This window comes from Cervus elaphus, chromosome 18, assembly GCF_910594005.1.
Source record: "Cervus elaphus chromosome 18, mCerEla1.1, whole genome shotgun sequence".
NCBI classification, from domain to species: Eukaryota; Metazoa; Chordata; class Mammalia; order Artiodactyla; family Cervidae; genus Cervus; species Cervus elaphus.
Window position 1 is genome coordinate 70,159,702 of NC_057832.1, and position 19,681 is coordinate 70,179,382.

General features: G+C 40.9%; 1 protein-coding gene across 3 annotated transcripts in view; it reads right to left on the reverse strand.

Moving 5' to 3' along the window:
• The window catches only part of NPSR1 (neuropeptide S receptor 1), a 146,944-nt gene extending 146,549 nt beyond the window's left edge, over positions 1-395 (reverse strand). For 2 of the 3 annotated variants that reach the window (XM_043873326.1, XM_043873325.1), the window contains exon 1: positions 220-363. In XM_043873326.1, coding sequence (XP_043729261.1) covers positions 220-363 — 144 coding nt within the window. Of the gene's footprint in view, positions 1-219 lie in introns of all 3 variants that reach the window. The other variant, XM_043873323.1, reaches the window with a different exon arrangement.
• Between the last annotated feature and the right edge of the window lie 19,286 nt (positions 396-19,681).

Consider the following 19,681-nt stretch of genomic DNA (forward strand, 5'->3'; position numbering starts at 1 on the left):
AGGAAAAACAAAACAAATATTCTTAAGAAATGACAATATAGATCCTAGCACAATATGAAAAACTTACCTTTATAGCTCATCAGGTTTATTTTAAAACTCTTTTTAGTAAAGAAAATAAGCTACACTCATTCATAATATTGGCTGTGATCTTTTAACTTAAAATTCTACTTTGTCTTATTATTTAAAATCAGTGTTCAGAGTGGAAGGCAGGAAACTTACCTTGAAGGAGTAGTAGAAGGAGCCCCATTCCTCTCCTTCCACCTCTGCAGTGAAAGTCACTGTTTCAGTACAAAGGACAGGAGAATTCAGTGCCTGCCCAGTCCCATTGGACTTGGCGCTGCCCTCTGTGAGGTTGGCTGACATGGCTTAGGTGGAGTGGAGTCCCGCCGTCCTTGAGCCTGCAGCCGATGGAGAGAGTCCAGCCCTCTTCTTGAGAGCCAGGCAGCAGCTGTGGCTCTGCCCCCCTCTGCCTCCCTGAGCTTCTGGAGCTCAGCTGAGCACAGGCTCAGAGCCCTCCCGGAACCCACCTCACTGAAGAGCTCTGCCTGCCTGCTCAAGCCACGTGCTGCTTGCTCTTCGGCAGTTATGAACCAGTAGCCGGCGCAGCCTCAACACCCCATGTCCCTGCCCAGGGGGGCAGGTGGGGGGGTGCTTGCTCCGAAGAGCTGGCAGGAGCCCCTCACAGCAATCCACATGGCTCCCCAGGCAGTCCTTACTGCTCAGTTGCACTTTTCCTCACTTCTGGAACAGACCCCCCTGCCCCCCACATCTGCTCCAGCTTCAACAAGACAGGAATTTGGATTCCACAGCCACTCGATTAATTCAGCTCACATTTGCCTTTCTGAAATCAAATCATAATGATGTATTTTTTTTCAACTGAGGGTACCTTCTGACTTACAATCCTCACTCAAGCATTTACTTAGTAGCCTGCACGTTATTTCAGTAAATGTGAGCAAAGAGCACGTTTGTGTCGCACACCCCTGATTCTACTCTAGGTTTTCAGAGGGCAGTGCTTCAGAAAAGCCTGGGGTCTGTGCTTGTCAGTCAACCACCATCTCTCATGTTGTGACTGGGACTGGTGTCTGGAAGATACTCTTATCACCTTGATGTTCTTTTATTTGATGTCCAAAACAACTCTGAGAGGTAGGCAGGGGATGTATCTTTATATTCTCATTTTACACTAGAAGAGGCTGCAGCTCAGTGGTGAAACGACTTGCCCAAGATCCCACAGCTGGTGATGGAAATGAGATGATAACTCAGTTCCTCAGAAATTCCTAGACAGTGGTGCTTTTACTGTAACATACTATAATTTGCATCAAATCTCAGGAGCCTATTGCGATATGAAGCTAAAGGAGTAAGGAGAGCAGGCCAGGTAAAAAACAAAAGTACCAAGCTGCTTGTATTGCAACCAGGCGTGATACCTGATAACTTACACTGAAGATGCTCTGTGAGCCAAACTTGCACAGCCACTTGTTAACAACACCTAGTATAAGAGGTAGTAATGTCATAAAAGACTATAGCCCCCATGATATTTCCTGGGAAAGTTGTAGCATAATCCATCCAGCCTAAGACGAGTGCAGTATGCTAGAGATGAGAAGATATTGTCTATGCTGAAGGGGCAGCAAATAGAAGGGAGCTGTCAGAAAATACCAGTTGAGCCACGAAGGAAGCCCCAGGGTGAGCTGTGGACTTTTCATGAAAAAGTCAAAATAAGATGACAACCAAACAGTAAAATGAACAAAGAGTGTTCTAACTGGCACATAAACATGAACAAAGTGCTCAACCATTGGTGAAACACAAGCAACTTAAAACAAGGCAGAATTTTTATTTGTTGACATAGCAAAACTAGGGTCTGGCTATCGCAAATATTGACAAAGATGAGAAGAAATGGTGTGAGAATTAGCTGACATGCTCACCTTGAAGAGCAATTTGGCAGTATCCAGTAAAGCTAAGATTATGCAGTCTATAATTTTCCATCTCTTTATCTGGGATACTTGCATGTATTTAATTTAGGGAAATCCGCTACACTACACACATAAAATGCTTGCATCTTTTCGTAGGTCTGTTTTACTTCAATAAGAATTTATAAAGCAATATCTGTGAGAAACTTCTAGGAAAGAACAGAAGCCAGTTAAGTCATGGTGTGGTGAGAATAGAGAGAAAATGGTAGATGCCATGAACAGATGGAGAGAAAACTTCTGTTTGTGCTGTTTTCTCTCCACTCATGGTCCAGCTGGATTAGTTTTTGACCTGTGGCTACCCGAGAGAATGTTTATGTATGTGTACAAGGAAACATGCAAGAGATGCCTATGCAATATTCCTTAGAAACAAATTAGAAGTAACCTAAATATTTATGGTGACAAAATCCATGAGAAGCTCCAAACCAGAAATTACCCACATGCCTATCAACAGTAGACTGGATAAATAAATTTCTATGTAATCATATAATGAAATACTTTATATCAATAAGAATGAGTAATCTATAGCAAATGTAAAATTATAGATGAAATATACAGACGTAAAGCTAAACAAAATAATATATTTTAAAGTTTATATGAATTATGACTACATATGAACTTCCCTGATGGCTCAGCAGTAAAGAATCCACCTGCAATGCAGGAGACATGGGTTCGACACACAGGTTCAACCCCTGGGTTGAGAAGATTCCCTGGAGAAGGAAATGGCAAACTACTCCAGTATTCTTGCATGAGAAATTCCATGGACAGAGGAGCCTGGCAGAGTGCAATCCATGGGGTTGCAAGAGTCGGACACAACTTAGTGACTAAACCACCACCACCATGACAATATATGTGTGTACATATATAAAATATACATATACATACATATGTATGTATTTTACAGTAGAATACTACACAACATTTGAAAGGAATGGTTGCAGATAAGATGGCAAATAGCATGGTGTGATGGTTAATTTTATATGTCAACAGAGAGGTTGGTGCCCAGATATTTGGTGAAACATTCTCAGTGTGTCTGTGAGGATGTTTGGGGATAACATTAACTTTTTGAATCATTAGACTGAGTAAAACAGATGCCCTACCTGATGTTGGTGGCTTTCATTCAATCTATTGAAAACCTGAATAGAACAACAATGCTGATCCTGCCTCGAACAAGAGGGAACTCCTCCCACCAAACTGCTTTGAACTGGGGCGTTGGTTTCTTTCAGGCCTTTAGGTTTGAACAGAAGCCTTAGTTCTTCTTGGGTTTCAAGGCTGCAAGCTTTTAGACTGAAAACACACATTAGCTCCCCTGGCTAGCTGACTACTGGTTGTAGGACTACAAGCCCTTTATGATCATAGGAGCCAATTCCCTAGAGTAAATCAGTTTCTCCCTCAATATATCTCTCACTGGTTCTGTTTTCTTTGGAGAAACCCCAGTATTAGACATGGCCTCTGCCTCTTCACCTGAATTCATTCCTACTACTGCTGCTGCGTCGCTTCAGTCGTGTCTGACTCTGTGCGACCCCATAGACGGCAGCTCACTAGGCTCCTCTGTCCCTGGGATTCTCCAGGCAAGAATACTGGAGTGGGTTGCCATTTCCTTCTCCGTTCATTCCTACAGATTTCACAAAAATAAGAAGAGAATTAATTATAGAACTTAGAGTAAAACCATGTGATACCTGCCAGAAAGGCTTAAATGATAAAGATGGGAACCATGTGTTTGTAAGGATATGCAGGATGAAGAACCATCATACACTACTGAAGTGATTTAAGTAGATACAAACATTTTCAATAAATTCTTGCCAGTGTTATCTAAAGTTCGACATATTCTCTGACCTAATAGTTTCCTCGCTTAGGAAAATACCTGACACAAATGAATACTTAATCAAAACAAGTCAAGATGAATAGAACAACTCTGTTTGAAATTGCCCCTAATTGGAAACTACCCACATAATAATAGCCAAAACCCACAAAGATTCCAGGTGTCCATCAATAAAAGAATGGGTAAACAAAGTCAGATATATTCTTATAATGTAATATTTTGTTTAAATATCTCTGTTCTCTGATAGATGATAAACCCCACAAGGGAGGGTACCACGACTATTGTATTGACTGCTGTGTCTTTAGGGTCTAGTGCAGTGCTTGGCACACATATGATAGGCGTTAATAGTTATTTGTTGAATGAATGAACCCATCAGAATGCAAGTGGTTCCATGTGAGTGTGGTACTGTTACAAGGATAATCTTGAAACTTTTTCAATTTAACAAAAAAAATGTAAATCATTGGGAAATGTCAGTACTTTGACTTTATTATTAAGAATTCACTAATAACAATACCCACAAACCCAGTATATTGTGATGGTGCAGTAGAGAATCTTTGCCTTGAATATTCAGTAGTTCTTGGGGCTGGTTCATGGCAGAGTGTGACAGGTATGCTCACAGGAACTCTGTTTTGAGAGCACTGCTGCTGCTAAGTCGCTTCAGTCGTGTCTGATACTGTGCGACCCCATAGACGTCAGCCCACCAGGCTCCTCTGTCCCTGGGATTCTCCAGGTAAGAACAATGGAGTGGGTTGCCATTTCCTTCTCCAATGCATGAAAGTGAAAAGTGAAAGTGAAGTCGCTCAGTCGTGTCCCACTCTTAGTGACCCCATGGACTGCAGCCTACCAGACTCCTCTGTTCATGGGATTTTCCAGGCAAGAGTACTGGAGTGGGGTGCCATTGCCTTCTCCATTTGAGAACACTAGGCTCTACTAAATGTATCACTAGAGACAGTCCACCCTTCCCCATCATGCCACCTCCCTAACACAAGACGTAGTTAATGGTGTGCTGACAGGTTGCAATGAACTAAGCCTCAAAACTCTATGTTCCCTGTAGAAACTGGGAGCCCCAGTATTTTACATGCTCACTGCTTCCCAGGGCAGAATTCTCAGTCCTGGCTGCACATTGGAATAACCGGGGGTGCTTTAGAAACTCTTAATGCTTGGGTAGCCTCCCCAAAGTTTCTGATTAGATTTTTCTAGGGTGCCACCTGGGCATTAGGATATTTAAAGTCTCCCCAGGTGATTCTAATGTGCTTCCAGGAATGTGAAACCCTGTCCTAGGAGGACAGCAAGCCACCTGGCTCGCATTTCTGTGATTTTTGCTGCCTGCCCACAGAGTTCGTTCTGGGGCCACTGTCCTGGTTATCTGGTCTTGTCTGGTTTTCAGCCCTGCGGGCTGTTCCTGGGGCTCATAGGACCCATGGTGAGCCTGATATCATTTCTGGGCTCTGCTTTCTCAAGATGCAGTTTGAGCCACTGAACACCTGTCATCTCAGAGGAGTACAGAGAGGGAGGGGACTTTTCTTTATCTTTGGACCACCAGATATTACACTTTCTCAGCACCAGAAGTCATGGTTAACTTCCATTTTGGAGACCCTCAGATAAATAATTTGTGCCACATTTCTAGAACTAAGTATTACCTTTCTTAAAAAGTATCCAACTAGAGCCTGAAGGAGATATGTTCCTGATGCAAAGAGCCAACTCATTGGAAAAGACCCTGATGCTGGAAAAGATTGAAGGCAGAAGAAGAGGGTGACAAAGGATGAGATGGTTGGATGGCATCATCAAGTCAATGGACATGAACTTGGGCAAACTCTGGGATATGGTGAGGGATAGGAAAGCCTGGTGTGCTGTAGTCCATGGGGTTGCAGAGAGTTGGACATGACTTGGCAAGTGAACAACAATAGCAAGAACCTGAAAGAAGATGTTTCAGGTAAGGAGGGGAGTATGGTCTGTAACACTCTCAGTTGTGTCCCTTAGATTTTCTCTGTTTTTGGTGTGGTTCAGTAATTCATTCTGCCTTTCTGATCTCAGGGGTGAGTCTCTCAGGTTAGCTCTTATACCTAAGAATGTAACAGATCCTGGACTAGGGCATCTCAATAAGACGCCACCAAGGCTTGGTTGGAGACAGGGAGAAATGTGCACAAATCGCTATGGAACTGCATTACCAGGTGCTTCTGGGGCACACTTTTTACCCTTCCTGCTTTGGGGCACATTTAGGCTGTGGGGCTGTGGGGAAAAGGTGGTGTCTGGGGAGCTGGGGAATTTCATCTTTTATTTTTTGTCCACTTTTGTCCCGGATACATGCCCTGTTATCCTCTCCTCAGACTTCCCTGCTGCTGCTGCTGCTGCTCCTAAGTCGCTTCACTAGTGTCTGACTCTGTGCGACCCCATAGACGGCAGCCCACCAGGCTCCCCCGTCCCTGGGATTCTCCAGGCAAGAACACTGGAGTGGGTTGCCATTTCCTTCTCCAATGCTTGAAAGTGAAAAGTGAAAGTGAAGTCACTCAGTCGTGTCTGACTCTTAGTGACCCCATGGACTGCAGCCTACCAGGCTCCTCCGTCCATGGGACTTTCCAGGCAAGCATACTGGAGTGGGGTGCCATTTCCTTCTCCATCAGACTTCCCTACCCCTCCCCAATTTATCAGTCAAACATTTAGTTTGGAGGAAGGCAGTTTATGTGGCCCAGGCAGGCAGTGAGACTGCCCCTTGTCACTCACTGTCTTGGTTACTCTTCAATCTCTGGTAGCCCTTGAGATATGGGCAGTGTTCCTGCCCTGATGGAGAACCTAAAAATATCAGCTGAAACAAATGACCTTGGTAACCAATGTCAGGGACCACATGAAATCAGGCTGACTCTACTCCCAGCTGGTCTCCAATTGCCGGAGTGGTTTGAAATTTGGCATGGTCATTGAAAGTGGTTCAGTCGGGTCTGACTCTTTGTGACCCCATGGACTGTAACCTGCCAGGCTCTGCTGTCCACAGGATTCTCCAGGCAAGAATACTGGAGTGTGTATTCTGTTCACTTCTCCAGAGGATCTTCCCAACCCAGGGATCGAACCCAGGTCTCCTGCATTGCAGGTGGATTCTTTACCGTCTGAGTTACCAGAGAGTTTCCCCAAATCCCAGGGCACCAATAAGCATGGCGCTGAATGGATAGTCTATGGGGACATGTCCATCACTGTTGACTACGAGCTATATTACTAGATGTCAGTAAAAGGACAGCTGGGCACTGACTTGGTTCCCATGAAGTCCTCTGCCACTGGCTCACAAATGACTTTCTCTGCAGTAACCCTTTTCTTCCAAAGCAGTGACTGGTGTCATTCAGCCTCTTTAGGCTTGACAGGCAGATGCCCTTGAGCTAAAAGTAATGGGATTTTACAAGAGCTGAAGAAAAGGAATACATGGGTTTTATTTTGAAATAGTATCGACATGTTTTGATCATTATGAAGAGACAAGATTTTCTTTCTTTTTTTTCCTGAGGCCTTTCTATGTTCTTTACTCCCTACTCTCAGCCTCTTCCCCTTCTAGATGAAGATTACCTTTTCCAGGTTACTGGCTCCCTTCTTCATCTCTACTATAATCCCCTTTGCTCAAAATCAGTCTAATATCAGACACATACCCCTTGGAGCAGCATTTAAGTCTTAACCTTCTCAGGATGAAAAGCTCTACCCTGGGACAAGAATTTCAACTTCAGCAAACAAAATAATGGAGAGGTTTGGAAGAGAGATGCTCAGCGTTCCACGAATCCCTCCCAGCTTCCTGCTTCATACATTTATTTATGGGAGCCTTGGCTACAGTATTTATCCTTGAACACATACATTATTTTCCTGAAATGCTAGATGGAAAGAGTTCATAGGCTTTGTAATAAAAATTATGGGCAAAATATTTAAACTTGTTTCGTATACATGCATTTTTAATGATTATTAGGGTCCAACTCAATAGGAATTGCCATTCTGCCTCAGTGCAGTCTGAAAGCCCCAGGTTTCTCATTAGTCTTATGTAAATGAGAGGGTGAGTTCTGGGCCTCCGGCCTATCTCCTGAAATTCCCAGCACTCATTTGTTACTTGAGATTTTGGCATTTTCATGTATTAACTGTGACCTGGGTTGTCAGCACCAGCTGGATCCTAAGCTGGCGCTCCTGGTTTCTTTCTGTGTGTCCATGGACACCCGCAAGGCTCTCTTCCTTTGTCTGTTACCTGGGATGACAATAGCACCCGCATCATGGGGGTGTTGGAGAATTAAATGAGAAAATGCTTATCCCTTAATGTTAATTGTCTTCCATTGTTCCTTCACCTTCTTAATTATGACCATTATTTTTTACATGTGTAAGTCTTTTTGGGCTCTCCATTTAGTGTTCAAGTTCCTAAAGGGCAGGAGCTGCCCCTTTTCTTTTTGTGTCTTCTGACAACATTGAACTTGACCTGAGCCCTGTGATCTTCACTTCACTGTGGTCCAGAAATGGCTTACTGCAAGCAACCATCATTCCCCATGTGACTGAGATTATATTCACAGATGCCTCCTTGGCTTCTACAACAAGGCTAGACACAGCCTCTCCAATTCTCTTTCTTTGTCTCCTAAATGGTTAGCTAAGCTGTTTAGTCCCCACTGGTCAAGTGGAACAAAACGCTGGTGAAAACAAACTTTGTTAAGATTCTGTCTTTCTCGCAGGCTAAACTTGGGTGGCCCTCAGCCTAAGTTGGCTCTTCACAGGAATAGGATGATGGTGCTGTTATCAAATGGTGCCCATCTGTCCATCCCTCTTATTCATGCTTGCTTCTTTCCAGACTCATAACTTCTTTTTGTTTAACCCTAGACGCACCTGCAGATCTCCTGGGGGCAGGGGGACACTCTCTTCACTGCTGCGGTCCTACTTTCCCTATTTGCAAGTGGCCCCTTTTCCCAGTCTTGCCACAATCCTTTCAAGTAAAATCACTTCTTACCAAAGTCCCAAATTGTTCTTTGACAGCTCCAAACTGCTCAAAAATGCATATTGTACTGAATTGAATTTGTTATTGGTCATAAATATGTTTAAGCAATTGTTATATGAGGGATACATAATTCAGATGATGTGGGAAAGTTCATGGTTCTGTTGGAGAGAACAGATATGACCTTCCAGGTTACATCACAGAAGGAGTGTGAAATAACACCAAAGCAGGAAATGACAGAGGCACTATGTGGTTCATCTCCAAGTGAGTAGTAAAGAGAATGAATATTTTGACATCCAAGGAAGCTAAGATCATAGTTTTGAGGTTTAAATTTGGGTTTTGCTGTTTTTAATTACTTTGGATGAAGCAAATAACTTTTTTTTTTTCTTACCAGTGTGGAGACTGGTTGAATAAAGGTGGGTTTAAGACAAAGGAAATTAGCTTCCTCTGGTGGGATTTTGATTCTCTGAAGCCAAAATGCTCCACTGCCTGCAGAGGCCAAACTTCTCATGGTTAAAGTGCTAATAGACGCTCCATCATCTGTGACTTTTCTCTCAAAGGGAAGAGCTGACAGCTGATACTGGCGGTAGCCATGATGTTACATACATGATCTAAGTAAGGTACATTACAGCTGTTGCATTGGAATTTTTAATTTCTAAGTGTCTATTGTAGAATCTATGTAAATATGTGTTGGTTAGAGGAGTTTTAATTATGTGCTAAGAGTAGGAAAGGATTTGGGGGGAAGAAATAGGAAATTCCACCTGATCACTGTGCTGAGGGCTTACCTTTGTCACATTTAATTCCCAGAAAATTACTTTACAGTGTGTACAAGTTCCCTAGCAACGTACAGAGAGATTTGGGTAAAGGAGATGTTTTTAAATAGGAAAAAAGAATTAGAAACAATCACTGGCTCTGTGTTGGTTAACTTTTCCTAGTCCCTCAATTTTTCCATTGTATTCTGATGTGGTCATGAGGGCTCTGAATCATTAGTATGAAATAATAGTGGCCTCTGAGAGAAAATTGCTTTGAAGGCAGAGATAAATCCCTGGGATCCTGGAGAAAAGATAAAGGCAGTATTACATCTGGTAATTGCTTGCTCTAATAGGTATAGAAGTTATCCATGTTACAGTGTTTAAGAGATACACTCTCATAAAGTAATGGAACACAATGTTCTTCTTTAAAGAGGACACTGGGAGAAATATGAAATAGTAAAACTTGCCTATTTTAAATAAATACCTGAACATGCAAAAACACAAGTTGTATTAACTGCTAATGTATTCCTCAGTCCCCAGGTGAGATCCTGCCATACACTCGGCTTTGCATTCTACTTTTAAACTTTACATATTGTAGGCTTTTAAATCAATAAATATGATGGTTATTTTTAGTGTCTCTCTGTAATGCAAATGTGATGTTTCCATGATCTATTCAGTCATCTTAACAATAACTGAGAGTTTAAGTTGTCTGAATGTTCAGAAATTGTGCACTGAACACGAGTCTTTGAGTACTTGTCTGATAAATTTCTCAAAATATTTTCTTGAAGTGTAATTGCTGATTTTTCTTTATTCCTTCTTCTGTCTCTATTTTGCTGTTTTTAAAATCTGAACCCTTGGATTAAATAATCAATATTTATTTTCATTCCTTCATGCTTAAGGCAATGAATTTTCCTCTGATTATGCTTTTAGCTGTGTCATGTAGATTCTGATATGTCCTAGTCTTATTTTTATTATTTCCTACAATCTATGTAATAGATGCTTTGATTTATTCTTATAGCAAAGAATTACTTGAGTGACTTCTAAATGTTGCTATCTTTGTTCAGTCCAATGTAAATTCCTATTTTTATTTCTTGAGTTTTGTTTTAAAAAGACAAAAATCTACATTTTGAAATGTTTTAAAATTTCTATATGATCAATTTTGAAAAATAATCCATGGAATTCTATTTACAAGACAATTACACACACGAATACTTTCATATCCATATCTTTCAGGGCACCCTTATTAGTTTTATTGTATTCTTTAGAATCTCTATTTCGTTACCTTTTGATTTTTGTCTAATGATTTTTCAAAGACCCAGAGATGTTTGGTTATGTTTTCTATAATAAAGGAAATTCTGTAAATGCCATCTTGCATTACTTGTAGGCTTTTACCTGTACTGTTTAGCGTTGTATTATTGTTATAGAAAAGTTTATGACCTGTACTTATGTTGGACTGTATCGTTTTACTCTAACGACCGTCTGTAGAGTGGACATAATTATAGTCTGTGTTTTCTAGGGTTGGTTGTGGAATGGTCAAACAAGTTGCTGTGTGTGAAGGGTTCAGTGCAGTGGCTAGTGTGCTGTTACATGGTATTTATTCTTGTTAATGGTAGTTTAATTTGTATTTAGAACTCTCTTCAACTAAAAGAAAATTTTGACTAATATATTTAATTTTAAAAATTTTTTATTTATTTGGCTGCATTGGGTCTTGGTTGTGGCACGCAGGATCTTTTCTGTATCATGTGGGATCGATCATTGTGGAGAATGGACTCTCTAGCCGTGGTGCATAGGCTTCGGTAGTCACAGTGCATGGGCTCAGTGGGTCTGCGGGGATGTGGGATCGTAGTTCCCTGACCAAGGATTGGACCCATGTTCCCTGCATTGCAACGTTGCTTCTCAACCACTGGACCACCAGGGAAGTCCCTCTTTAATTTTTTAATGTTGATTCTCTCCTGAAGTCCCCAGAATGCAATTATCCTTTCTTTGGTTCTCAGTTTATGTCATCCATATCTACTTTTGATCACATTCATCTCTTTCTCTTTTTCCTCTGCATTGTGATTTCTTCAATCCCATTTTGATCAGGACTAAACTAGTTTTGAGTCTTTATTCTTTTTTAATTTGTTTGAACACCAAACAATAATGGCATTATTAATTTCTTGAATTGTTTCCTTAGCACTACCAGACTTTAAATATAATTCTGTCTTTTTATACCATCATCTCATCTTTTGTTTCCAGTTAAGCTCAGTTTTGATATCTGAAAAAGGGAATATAATATCAACCTCATAGGATCATTTATATGGTAAAATGATATAACACACTTATTAATAGAACAATAGCTGGTGTATAGTAATTCTTAAATATATAACCCAAGGGTTTTAAAAATTCCTTAAAAAAGACTAAATTTTCTATTTCTTAAAGTAATTTTTCAAGTAATAATCTCTCTTTATGCATGTTATGTTTTTTCACCTTTCATTTCTCAGAACTTTAAAACTAATTCCATATTCTGTCTTTCTAAATAGTTTTATTATAATATATTAAATAATTTACATACTGTACAATTTGCCAACTTGAAGTATATAATTCAATTGACTGAGTAAATTTATGAAGTTGTAGAACCATCATCACCACAATCCAATTTTAGAACATTTTCATTATCCAAAAAGAACCTCTTACATCAATTTGCAGTTGTTCCTCTTATTCACCTCAGCCCCAGAAACCACTAATTAACTTTCTATCTCTATATATTTGTCTTTTCTGGACATTTTATGTAAAGAGATCATAAAATATGTTGACTTTTGTGTCTGGCTTCTTTCACACTGCATAATGCTTTTGAAGCACATACATATTGTAGCGTACATCAGTATTTTTTGTTTTAATGCTGAAAGTGTTTTACTATGGATATTCCCCATTTACTTATCCATTCACTAGCTGATTGACTTTGGGGTCATTTTCACTTCTGGTGAGTTTGAATAATGCTGCTATAAGCATTCACAGATAAACCTTGTGTTTGTCTTTGCAAACAAATGTTTTCATCTCTCTTGAATAGATTACTAGTAGTGGAATTTTTGAGTTGTATGGTAAATATATGTTTAATTTTTTTGCTTATTTAGTTTATTTTTTGAAACATATAAGAGTATCACATACTCAAAAATGGAAATAAATTTAAAACATAAAAAGAATTAAAATATCAAATTTTCCACTTTATTCTATATTTTAAAATATTGCTTTTTTTTATGAGTTGTTTTAGGTTCACAGCAAAATTAAGGGAAGGCAGAGATTTCCCATGTACTCCCTGCTCTCAAATATACATAGACTCTCCCATTATCAGCCTCTTTCGCCAGAGTGGTGCATATGTTACCATTGATGAATTTACATTAACTCATCATAATCATCCAAAGTTCATATTTTATATTATGGTTCAGTCTTGGTGTTTTACCTTCTGTGGGTTTAGATATATGTATAATGACATGTATATACCATTATAATATCATACAGAGTATTTTCACTATCTTAAAAATCTTCTGTGTTCTGCCTATTCATCCTTTCTTGCCCAGTCCTGACAATCACTGATCTTTTTACCGTCTCCAGTTTTAGTTTTAGAAGAGTTTGGTCTTTTCCATAATGTAATGTAATTGGAATCATACAATATAGAACCTTTTCATATTTGCTTCTTCATTTAATAATATGCATTTAACATTATTTGATACCTTTTCATAGCTTGATAGCTCATTTTTTTAGTGCTGAAAAATATTTCATTACACCACAATTTATTTATCCATTCACCTACTGAGGAACATCTTGATTGTATCCAAGTTTGGGCAATTATGAATAAAGCTGCTATAAACATATGTGTGCAGATTTCTGTGTGACGTGAGTTTTTAATTTCTTTAGGTAAATACCAGTGTGATCCTGGATCATATGGGAAGAGTGTTTAGTTTGTTAAGACACTAGCAAACTGTCTTCCAAAGTGGCTGTATCATTTTGCATTCCTACTAGCAATGAGTGAGGGTTTCTATCCCTCCACATCCTGACCAGCATTTGGTGTTGTCAGTGTTCCAGATTTGGGCCACTCTAATAGGTGCATTGTGTGTATCTACACACCTTTTGGTTTCTCACTGCTTTAATTTGCATTTCCTTGATGACTTACAATGTAAAGCATTTTTCCATGTTTATTGGCCATCCATATGTCTTTTTGGTGAAGTGTCTGATAAGATCTTAGACTCACTTTTTTCAAATGAAGAGTTCTTTGTATATTTCAGATAACAGTCCTTTTTCTGAGGTGATTTTTGCAAATATTTTCTCCCAACCTGTGACTTGTCTTTGTGTTGCCTTGACAGTGTATTTTGCAGAGCAGAAATTTTTAATTTTAATGAAGTCCAGATTATTCATAATTTTTTCCTGAATTATATCTTTGATTTTTTATCTGAAGAGTCATCACCATACTCATATACATCTTGTGTATATTTTTCTAGATTATTACCTAAGAATATAATTGGTGGGGGGCAGGCTAATGTAAATGGTTTTAAGTTTTAAATTTCAGATGCCACTTATTTCTGGTACATAGGAAAGCAATTGACTTTTGTATAGTAACCTACTAGCCTTTTATCTTGCAACCTTTCCCTAATGGCTTATTTGTTACAGGAGGATTTTTCCCCTTTCTGGTTTTTTGGTCTATTCTTTCAGATTCTCTACATACATAGACAACATATCATCTGTGAACAAAGGCGGTTTTATTTCTTCATTTCCAATCTATATAAATCTTCTTTTCTTGCCTTATCTTATCATGCTAGCTAGGACTTACAGAAATATGTTGCAAAGAATCATGAAAGAAGACATCCTTGCTTTCTTTCTGATCTTACTCAGGAAGCTTTGTTTCTCACCTTTTTCTATGACGTCAGCTACAGATTTTTTGTAAATCTTCTTTATCAACTTGGCTTTCCAGGTGGCATAGGAGTAAAGAATCTCCCTGCCAATGCAGGAGATGCAAGAGACACAGATTCAATCCCTGGGTTGGGAAGATCCCGTGGAGTGGGAAATGGCATCCCACTCCAGTATTCTTGGCCAGGAAAATTCCATGGACAGAGGAGCCTGGCGGGATACAGTCCATGGGGTCACAAAAAGTCAAACATGACTGAGCACAACACTGTTACAGTTTATCAACTTAAGGAAGTTCCCCTCTATCTTAGTTTGCAGAGAGTTTTTAATCATGAATAGGTGTTAGCTTTTTACCAAATGTCTTTTCTGCATCTATTGATATGATTGGGTGGAAAATTTTTTTAGCATGTTGATGTAATGGATCACATTAATTGATTTTAGAATGTTGAACAAGCCTGGCATACATGATAGAAAATCCCATTTAGTTGTGGTGTGTTTAATTTCTAAGGAGCTACCAAACTGGGCATACCAATTTTATAGTTGTCCCACCAGCAATGTATGAGGATCTAGTTTCTTCACATCATCTCCTCTACTTATTGTTATATGTCTTTCTGACAGTAGCCATGTATTTGATATAAACTGGTATCTTATGTGGTTTTGATTTTATTTTCCTAATAGTTAATGGGACTGAGCGTCCTTTCATGTTCTTACCAGTCATTTGTATACCTTCTCTGGTGCAAATCTTTTGCCCATATAAAAATTGTTCTTTGTCTTTTTACTGAGTTTAAAGACTTCATTATATATTCTGGGTTTTATATGTGTTATTGTTGTTTATTGCTTTATCCTCTTAGAAAGGGAGGCAGTCTAAACGCCTTTCCATTTCCATATATTGGTGTGGTAGATGCTTTCTTACTGAAAAGAGCACATTTATATTAACAATGTGTCATGTAGACTGAGGACCACAAGGAGAGGGCAGGAATTCAGAAAGTCAGATCTCTGGGACTTTTCTTTCTGCACATTCTCTCATATTTTAAAGTATTTAATGTGACACCAAATTATGAGAGTATCATAATAGAAAAAGTATTGCTAGAGTCACAGATTTTTCTCCTAATTCAGGATGAATCAACCTCATTTGTGAGAATTTTTGTTAGTGGTTTTCAACTTTGGATAGACTTTGAATCACCTGGTGAGCCTTATACATAATCATTGCATATGATCAACCACCAGATTTTGTTGTAAACAGCCTGGGGTATAGCTTGGGTAATGGGGAGTTTTAAAAGTTCTCCAGGTGATTCTAATGTGCTGTCAAGGTTGAGAAGTATTGAGTTAAACAAAGCAGTTGTGCCTGAGGTTTTCTGTCTGTTGACAATACATAACTCACGCCTACACACTTAGTTGGCAAGTAAATCGGTTCTTATTTTGTTGTAACCACGTGTTCTGGGAAACAAACTCACTCAGAAGGACAATGCAGATAGTGGAGTGCAGTTTAGTACACTGGCGGGCCCAAGGCAGAGTCTCCTCCTAGCCAAGGACCCCGACCAGCATTTGTGAAAATCTTTTATACCCCGTGTGTACGTGTCTGAACCCACCACTCCAAATTCCTTGAGACTTACATAAATAAAGGAAGGGTAAATACAATCCCAATAACCCCATCATTCATGTACTATGTGCTCAGACAGTTAAACAATTAGCCAATAATCAATAAGCCCAAGGTTACACTCTGATTGGTACAGAAAAATTTATGGCCTGTCTGGAGGAAAGGGTGATTAGTGTATGTGTTCTCTTAGGCGATGAGTAACCTGGGTATGATCTTCAAGGTTCCCCTGTCCGGAGGGGGTCTTATCCTTCTGTTGTTGTTTCCATAGACACTAAAGACAGAGTTCAGAGTCCATTGGAGAGGTGGCTGAGCATGATCAGCATGAACAGGCCTAAGATGGAGTCCAGGCCCTATGAATTCCTTCTTCATTCCCCCCTCTTGATGCTCCTAGTTTCCGTAACAAGCATCATTTATTGTGATATTTTGTACCCTAGCCCTCTGGCCACCCACATGAGAGAATGCTATCAACCTCTGGGTTACAAAATTCACAAGACATTGTAAGAAGCAGGGCCCACAAAGCAGTATGATCAGAATAATTATGACAACAGTAACAATAGTTTTCCACCAGTCTCCCTTTACCCAGGACAGGACCGAAGTCCAAAAGGGAATATTTTCATCAGACATGACTTTCACTTGATTTTGCATATCCTCCAAGGCAGTAGATACATTTACAGACAAGTCAGGGATGTATACACAACATTCAACTTTAATTATGGCACAAGTCCGCCCTTGGGCTGATGTGAGTATGTCTAATGCCATCCTATTTTGAATTACTGCCTTCCTCATCTGAATTTGCTCTTTGTTCAAGGCTTGAATGGCTTTTGTACTGTCTAAGAGGACCTGTTTAGTGAAATTAGTTAAGGCCTCTACCCTAACCATGATATCTGTTGTCCCTATAGAGGGTACAAACAAGGCAGCAAGTCATACCATTGGAACATGGATCATGTCCATCTTGCATGAAGATAGAGCAGGTTTACTGGAGGTTGGTGTAGGCTAGGCTTTTGTTACACTGGCATTTATATCAAACGTAACCCCATGACCCGAGTCTATTGACTGTAGGTCTCACATCAAGAGAGCAAGGAGAGGTTATGATTGACAAGAGAGAGGAAAGTCTCTTTTTGTCATCCCAGAAAAGAGCAGAGTGGTTTAAAATCTCCTTGGCAGAGCAGTGATACCCACCAAGGAAGTCCATCCATCACTGACAGAGGCATAGCCCCACATACCCAGCAGTTGGAAGTGTTGTGGAAGTCTGAATAGTAAAGTGCCCATGAGATGAAAACATTGTCCTGATTTGAAACTGACGTTAAATTCAAAATCACGTTGATGAGGCCAAGCAGCAGGAGTTGATTATGCGGCTTCATCCTCAAGGGGCTCGTCTGGGATCTTCTTTTCCTTCTTCTTAAGGATGGTCTTAGTCTCTTGAGGGTCAGCGGGGTCCCTCTATGCAGTCCACTCAGCGTTTTCTGTGTCTGCGTGGTATGCTCTCTTCACCCTCTTATGATGGATCCAAGGGGCAATACCTGCAACTTTAACTGCAGTGGGGCTAGTTAGAATAACATAAGGGCCCTTTCACCAAGGGGCTAGTAAATCAAGTTTCCAGTCTTTGACTCATACTTGGTCACCAAGCATAAACTCATGAATCTGTTCCCCAAGGGGGAATGGCACCCTTTCTTGTACAAATTTAGTTACCCAATACCTTACCCAGTTCCATCTGCTGTGAAATCCTGTCCCCCCTTACCTGAGGCAAATTTGTTCACACCTGCTTTATTATGGGAGGGGGCCTTCCATACACAATTTCATATGGAGAATAGCTTTGAGACTGTGGGGTCATCCTAAGTCTGAGCAGAGCCGTCGGAAGCAAGTCCACCCAGGAGCAGTCAGTCTCTAAGATCCATTTGGAGAGTCTCTTTACGTGTCCGGTTGGTTCATTCCACCATCTCAGAACTCTGGGCCTATATGCAGTGTGCAGTTTCCATTTGATGTTTAAAGTTTTGCTTACTTGTTGTACTAAATCAGCTACAAAAACCGGGCCATTGTCTGAACCAATGCTGGTAGGGAGTCCAAATCTGGCAACTATTTCCCTAAGTAGGCACCGTGCTACTTCTGATGCTCTTTCAGTCCAGGTAGGAAAAGCTTCTACCCGTCTCAAGAACGCACATACCATGACCAGCAGGTAACGGTAGTGTCAGTAGGGTTTCATTTCAGTGAAGTCCACTCCCAGGTGTTCAAAGGGCAGTGTGCCTTCCAGCTGAATACCCGGAGGTTTTTGTCTGAATACCCGAGAGGCAGCATTAACCTGTGTGCAGGCAGCATAGCCTAGGTGGGTCGCTTGGTGTGTTTGGCTTACCAGAGTGTGTGCCAGCTCCCCCAGTACCAATAATTTGCCACTTGGCAGTTCCCACCGTCCCTTTTCAATCTTGATGGCCCCTTCCGCTCTGGCTAACCTGACAGCCATTGTCCTTGTTTTATCAGGCTAGTGCCATCAGTATATAGGACCCAATTAGGGTCTGGAACCTTGTGTCCTTCTTTAAGACAAACCCCAGATACCTTACCTGCTCCTTGCAGATCTGTGCCTTCTTCTTCGACACCCGGTAACCTGCTTCCATCAACAACTGGAGCAGTGCTTTTGTCCCTTCCCAACATTTTTCCTTGGTCTCGGTAGCCAGCAGCAGGTCATCCCCGTATTGTAGGAGCCAACATCCGTACACTTCCGGATGGAATGAGTTCAGGTCAGAAGCCAAGGCTTCCCCAAAGATGGTTGGGGAATTCTTAAACCCTTGTGGGGGAGTCCAGATGAGCTGTTGTTTGGTGCCCCTGACTGGATCTTCCCATTCAAAAGCAAAGATGGGCTGTGGTGCTGGGGCGAGGCGTACACAGCAGGCATCCTTGAGATCTAGGCGAGTATAAACTTTAGTCCTCGGCGGGAGGAGGCTAAGTAAGGGACAGGGGTTTGGAACAGTGGGGTGTAAAGTCACAGTAGCCTGGTTGACTAGCCTGAGATCTTGTACAGGCCTATAGTCCTGTCCTCCTTCCTTTTTGACTGGCAGGATCGGCATATTCCAAGCAGACTGGCACTCCACTAGAATGCCTGCTTGTTTCAATCTATTGATGTGGGGCAGTATGCCGGCCCAGGCCTCTATTGGTAGCGGGTACTGGCGTGTTCTAACCAGGATGGTGCCTGGTTTGAGTTCTGTTATCATTGGGGCTTGATGTTTAGCCAGCCTAGGGGGAGGGGGAGTTGTCTTCGGCCCAGACCTCAGGGAATAATTGAGTTAGCTTTCTCTCATGCTCTTCCAGCCCACCCGGTACTTCCTTTTAGGCTCATGCAACCTCCACTCATCTTGGGGTGGTATTGAGAGAGAGAGAGAGCAAATAAGTCATAGTGTCCATCTGGAAGGTGGGCCTCTCCTCAGGGGAGAAAGTCACTTGTGCTCCTAGTGTGGAGAGCAAGTCTCTTCCCAACAGGGGTACTGGGCACTCAGGAATGTAGAGGAATTCATGAATCACTTGGTGCCCCCCCATCTGACATTTTCTGGGCTGGCAAAAGGGTTTAATCATCTCTTCTCCTGATACCCCAGTTACATCAGTAGTCTTTTTGGACAGTGGTGCCACAGGTTTTGTTACTACTGACAGTTCTGCTCCTGTATCCACCATGAAGTCAATGTTTTGGTCCCCCACTTTTAGGGGTTACTGTGGGCTCTCGGGGACCTGATATCTCTGAGCCCTGGCAGCCCTATTTAATTTCCA